Source organism: Aplysia californica, unplaced genomic scaffold (genome assembly GCF_000002075.1).
Source record: "Aplysia californica isolate F4 #8 unplaced genomic scaffold, AplCal3.0 scaffold00067, whole genome shotgun sequence".
Lineage (NCBI taxonomy): Eukaryota > Metazoa > Mollusca > Gastropoda > Aplysiida > Aplysiidae > Aplysia > Aplysia californica.
Genome location: NW_004797337.1, coordinates 774,287 through 780,997, shown reverse-complemented (window position 1 = coordinate 780,997; position 6,711 = coordinate 774,287). Strand labels below are relative to the sequence as shown.

Below are 6,711 nucleotides of genomic sequence, written 5' to 3'. Positions count from 1 at the left end.
TGCTGGCCGAACCATGTGGGTAATCCCCGCCTGCTGCACGAAGGCGTTGACGGCCCTGGACCTGTGCGGCGTGGTGTTCTCATCCTGAAGGACAGCAGCAGGCCCAATCTGCTGCAGGACTGGAATGACGAGCGGTCGAAGGATCTCCTGCACATACCGCTGCCCTGTCAGGATGCCTTGACTGCCTTGTCGTAAATAGCATTGACATTGACGAACTTGAACTAGTCGTTTTTTTTTATTTTGCTGAGACTTTTTGAGATCCTTTCTTTTGTGACTTTCGATTTTGAGGGTGTGTCCCTTTTGAGCTCTGAGAATTACGCATTTCGGTTTCGATTGAGATGAAATTTCTTTTTTGCACTTATGGATTGATGAATTAAATGCATGGCAAAGAAGGGTTAATTTGATTCCTTGGTTTTTATTTTCAGCGCACTTTTGCAAGTGGTCCTGAACTTTTTGTGAAGACTACAATCTACTTTCATGAATGCGATCACATCTCTGTTGTAAATCTTGTTAAGCAGGTACAATGTAAAAAAGCTCTATTAGTATGTTGTGACTGCCAACTGATAGAAGCAGTAGTCTGCCACTGTGAGGGGTCATCCCTTCATCACATATTTGGCAATAACCGCTTGAATTTCTTCTACAGCTGTGGCGGCGTCATCGTGATTAAACACGTCAAGAGTAGTGGCAATATATTGTCCAAAGCGTGCATATACAGTTTCCGGGGTTGCTGCCGTACTGGGATTCAGTTTCTTCTTTTTCCGGGGCGTTTTTCTGTCCGATGAAGAATGAGACGCACCTTGGCTGGGTCGGGAACGTTTTGCAGTTACCTTGCTGTTGGCTGGACGTGTTGGGATCTACAGAGACATCAGGTTCTTGGAGTTAGTAAGCGTTTTAGTTTTATACACTTGCAACACAGTTAGATCATACAAATGCTGAAGATTAGAGGTGTTATAAGAGAGTAACAAACACAAAAAGCAGGAGAGATGGGAACGATAGTTGTTTGATAGTAAATAAAGGGCCAGACAAAAAAAATCAAAGCTTGCTCCCCACCCCCACCCCCCAACCGCCTCTTGATGCTCTGAATCCAGGGCCACCCACCCACTGAAAAAATATGTTTTAGTAATCAACAAATTAAAGAATGAGTAATCTGGCTTTAAAATTGGTAAAATAATGGCCATGAATCGTCTTCTTCCCTGGGGGTGTCACGGACAAGACTTATAGCCAAGTATAAATTTAACGTAAACAAAGCCGTGATTGTGCATCACAACACACCATGCCACTCACCCACAACAGCTAATTGTTTCAAGTTTCAAACAATGATCCTTATTATTATTAATATTATTATTATTATTATTATTATTATTATTATTATTATTATTATTATCATTATTATTATTATTATTAATACTATTATTATTGTAAATTCTCACTTTGTCCTGGATTCTCACTTTGTCCTGGATTCTCACTTTGTCCTGGACTGTAACTCACAACACAAAAAGGCAGAAATTTTCTAACACCTTGTCAACATAATGTTTGCCTTAAATTTACTCCTGGCTCTGACACTTCTTAAGTCTTAATTCTTATGTTTTGCGAAGGTTAAAGCAGCACTGGGCGATATCAAGGGCCCAATGCAAAGAGGATGTTTAAGTTAAACAGTTGAACAGACTGTTTGAGTCTGGTAGTTTTTTCTCACCTGGAATAATACTAATACACCTGGGTGTTGACAGTAGGTCGGAGAAACCAAATTTTTGTAAATGTGTCATTATGATCATACTTTTGTAAAATTAGATAACAGTCGTACTGATTTCTAAAAATTTATAATGATGGGCAGTCCAGTGAATCTACCTTGTATACAGTACTTTTGACTAAAAAATATGGGCGGTGCTACTCGCCCGATCTCGGGTGGCTAGCGTCAGGCTACTGGACCTGACGCTACTGGTCCGTGGGGATTTCAGCGACCTCGGGTGGCTAGCATTTTCTGCCCACCCGAAGCGGTCACCTAGATCTAGTCTTAGTCTTATACGGGGTGCCCACTACGGCCTGATCGGGCCGATATCCCGACTTGATCGCCTGAAACTGAAAACAAACTTGTTTGTTTTTGAGGCAACCGAGTTGGGCGATCGGCCGATCTCATCGGTAGCGGGAACACCGTATTAGGTAGCGTAAACACGGCCTTGCGACCTTCCGAGCGACATGAGGCTATTCAGAGCACCTAGCACACCTCTGTAATTGGCCCAAAATAGATCATAGATGATGTTTTTCCGCCATCTATTTTGTCGTCTTCCGAAGTTTCCCTCACGAGTTGACTACATTGTTGTAGATCCCCTAGATCTATCACCCTTTATTATTTAATTATTATCATTCATCGGAGTGCCGGTGACAACGTTACTAACAATAGAAATGCAGCATCGTGATGTTATTAAAGATTGTCTAACTACTACCAAGATGTTTCAATTGCCCTATCTCGCGTCTGAACGAGACTTGGACGTTAGATTTCTAGATCTACCTCGTCTTAGCGCGTGACGGCCTATGATACGAGTGTAAACACATAGCGCTGAGTTGAACGCGAGAAAGTTTGTCTGCGGGCAGAGAGAGAGAAAAAGAGAGAGGGGGGGGGAGAGAAAGAAAGAGAAAGAGAGAGAGAGTGAGAGCGAGAAAGCGAGAGAGAGAGAGAGAGAGAGAGAGAGAGAGAGAGAGAGAGAGAGAGAGAGAGAGAGAGAGAGAGAGAGAAGATTAGAATTACCGATTCGTGTAGTTTTCTCTCTGCTTCGGTTCACAAGCTGACCCGGTGCTATACAGTCATTATTGTATACAATATGACAGGTCCCATCTTCCGATCCGACTCTTGACTTGGGGGGGGGGGGGCAAGGAGTGACTGAGTGACTGGATTTTGCACGATTGATCACGCAATTTCTAAAGGAGCATGCAAAGAAATCCCTTCGGGCCAGAGGCCGCTGGCCAGGCGGGGAAAATCAATCGAATTCGTTCGACCGGAACATGCGCAGAAATCCCCCCAGGCCAGTAGCGTCGGGCTACTCGACCGAGATCGGGCGACTAGCCTCTCCGAAAAAAATATTCCCTCAAGAAAAAATACCCGAGATATGGACAGTTACAAACAGTTAGAAAACCGTTGATCTACCATTAAACTTGGGCTAATGATCAAGCGCATCTGAAAATAAGCCTACATTTTTAAAAATTCTGAAGCTTTTTCACAAATAAGCCGCACTGGTTTATAAACCACAGCAGATTGGGGAGTCTGGAAACGTACCCACCCGTCTGCGAAGCGTGTTTCTGACGTGTACGCTAAAGTGTGGTGTTAAAAGGAAAATACAGGTTGATCAACAACAAAACCTTACAACTTGTTTTGTAAATATCTTCCTCCATACTGAAGTTTTGCGTTTCAGATTTGAACATAACGTTTGGAAGCCAAAAAGAATTTTTTAAATGTATTTTAGATATACCATTGAATGGTTTTGTTATATATAGCACATTTTTAAAAAACCCATTTTCAACCTTGTCGCCATTTTCATAGCATGACGCACCAGTTTGCATTATGCCTACCACTAAAAGTTGCAACAATCGCACCATATTGCAAGCTACAGCAGTCTAACAAGTCAGCAGAAGTCTGCAGATATTATTCTCCCCAAATTTTGTTTGCCTGCTGAGATCATGGCTACATTTAGTAAAGAGCAGATAGCTTTTTGTATTGAACATTACCTCTCCATAAACTCACCATCCCTGACTTTCGAAAGTTCTGCGCACAGCATGGAGAGAATGCCTAGGTGCCCTCAAGACCTTTGGCGTCATGAGTAGAGAAGTTCCGTCAGTTTGGATCTATAGCGAATCAGAACTAAAAAGTTCTTTAAAAATGACCACTTCAGGTCGAACACGCACCATGCGCAGCCCTTTAAACGTCACCAGAGTGCAGATTTCAGTAGCCGAGTCCCATGACACGTCTATCCATAGACGATCTGCAGCTAGGACTTTCCTACACATCAACAGTCTGCTTTCTCATGGCAGATCTTAACCTACGACTATACCATGTTCATCTTCATTAGGCCGAGATGACATGGATCAGAGCATGGCAATGTGTTCATGATTCCTCGATTGTCTTTTAAAGAGGGATCATTTCGTTGATGACATTTGGTCTAGTGAAAAGCCCATTTTCATCCTGTGGGATATGTTAACTCTAAAAATGCTGTCTCTTGGGCACCCCACTCTATTGTCTCTAGAAGTAGAAGTCACTTCTTAGTGAACATGTACAGTGTATGTGGCTTTAAAAACTCATTGTTTAACAGGTCCTTGTGTTAGGGCGCCACTGAACATTTCGAATGACGGGTTAAAAATGTGTCGAGTCCAAAGGAGGGAATGTGAAGCACTGCTTCTAGGAATTTCAGAATGAAATCATTAGGTTTTTAAAAGTCTATAAAAGAGATTGAATATTGTTTAATTGGCACAGGGATAAAAAATTAATGTCAGGGAGAAAATAAAGAAAAAGGTCAACTAATCCTTTACAAGATTTTTGAACATTGGTGAACTTTGCGTTTTTTGGGTGCCTTTTTATCTTTAGCCGTTTCCATTTTCAAAACATGTTTCTTTATCGTAGATTTTATATCAAACAAATTCTTTTTGAATGAATTATGTCTGTTCCAAATTGCAGCATTCTAGAACAATTTTTGTGTGAGATATTCAGAAAAAAAGTATAAAAAATTTTGGATCATCCTGTACGTCAATTTTTTAACATTTTATTAGAATAGATGAGGGAGGGGCGCACGTGCAATCGGGAAAATCCACAAAGAAGCTACCATACATCGTTGTTTAATCCGCAGGGTTTATTAAAGCTAAGGAAAAAGGTCACAGCTTGCAGCCGAGCTATTCCAAGGTAACTGACGGGACATTTGGACTATACTGATACTTTCTAACAATGATAACCCTATAATTCAATATCTATCAATTTATTTCAAGTTTAAATGATTAGAACATTTGAAAGACATATGTGAGTCACGCTGACAAAATGAGTTACTTCTCGCAATCCAGAAATGGAGATATTGGCCAAAAATCGACATAAGGGTCAAACTTGTAGATTTTCAATTGATGCCATATTCTTTAACTATAACCTGTCTTTTATTGTTTCATACTAATGAACTGTAAAAACTTCACATATAAGCGTGATTTATCTGTTTCTTTAAGGCTTGAATCTGAGAAGTAACTCGTTTTGTCAGCACGCTTCACATATATACATATTAACTGCAGTCATTTGAAAAAGAAAAGTACATATTATGCAAATTCAGTGACATGTTTAGTTTCCGTAACTGACTGGACAAACGATCCGAGGAGGGGGGGGGGGGGTTGTCCCTGTCAGTTACCATGGAATTGCCCATCCCAAACTTAATATATAGTAGTTGCATATATGTATACCCACTTTATTGTTATGTAATAGCATGCATTTCTGTTTCTCCTTCCTGAGACTGCATTACTGTATATCTTTTAACAGAAAAGTAGTTGTGGTGACTAAATGATAACCATTGTCTATTACACAAAGTTGTGGCAAAAATCTAAACAGAGATGAGGATGAGAAGTGTATGAATTCTTTCCAGTATCATTCAGGAAGATTCTTTCAAGGCTATACAAATCATGAAAAGTCTGAGAAATGCAGGAAAGATTTTCAGAAAACTGAGCCTAGACTAATCCAAATCCCTGAAAAACCCTAGAGCCTTTGCTAGGTTTTTTTTTTCTTTCTCAAGATCTGAAAGGGAAAAAAACATTAAAAAGATCCAGAGTCGTTGATGTAAAAGCAATCCACTTAAGTTTGTTTGGGTACTTTTCACGGAAGAGACCAAAAAAAAAGCTTTTTGTTGTGTTTTCCTTTAGGAATCATGAAAAACAAGAAAAATAGTAGGCATTGACCACAGCATTAAATTGTATTTTGATGGTGTTGAGAGATGCATCTTTGATCATAGAGCTTTGGGAAGGTGTAGCAAGCGAAAATTCGTATTGGGCTTCAGTAGATTGCTTATAAAAGCAACAAAATTACAAGGACACAACTAAGAAACATAATGTAGGCTACCTTCCGTTGTAAAATTAAAAGAGGGTTTAAAAACGCATCCAAACTGTTATATTTGTCCCATGCAGGCGTGTATGCTTTTAAAGGATCCTGGTTCACTTTCTTGAGCTCGTTTGTGTACCCAGTAATCCAAGAGCTGAACCTTTTCTTCAAGGCAGAAACATTATTGTCTGAAAGCAAAATAATATACATACTATTATTATGTGCAGTCAAAATTGCCAAAGATGGTCATCCGTTGTAAAAGGAGAAGTGATTGCCTTTCTTACCCAGCAAGACTTCTTGTACAGTGTCATTATAATAATACATATTATAACATTTGAAATACACAAAGTGAAAGTGAAAAGTGGCAATTGTACTGGTGATCACTGATAATGATTGTCTGTGGCAGGTGGCGATTAGAGCAGGTCTGAGTCTGACTGCATTTCAACCACGTACCTTCCTGGGCCTGGGAAAAGACTTTTGAATTTTATAAAATTCCAGAAAAATAAAGAGGGGTCCGTCACGTCAGCACCTTAAGGAGTCCCAAAGAGATGCCAGTATAAATAAAGTGGACACTACAACAGACATGCTGGAGAGAAGGAAGCAAAACTGTTTACTTTTTCGTGTCCACGTATGTACTACTACTCTCTCTCTCTCTCTCTCTCTCT

At 40.1% G+C, this 6,711-nt stretch overlaps 1 protein-coding gene across 1 annotated transcript in view; it reads right to left on the bottom strand.

The window, feature by feature from the left end:
* Positions 1-228: 228 nt before the first annotated feature.
* The window catches only part of LOC101846723, a 13,311-nt gene continuing 6,828 nt past the window's right edge, over positions 229-6,711 (bottom strand). Inside the window, exons 2-3 of the mRNA XM_005093649.3 lie at positions 6,068-6,234; positions 229-854 (exon numbers count right to left, since the gene is read on the bottom strand). Coding sequence (XP_005093706.1) covers positions 594-854; positions 6,068-6,234 — 428 coding nt within the window. The 3' untranslated portion in view covers positions 229-593. The remainder of the gene's footprint in view (positions 855-6,067; positions 6,235-6,711) is intronic.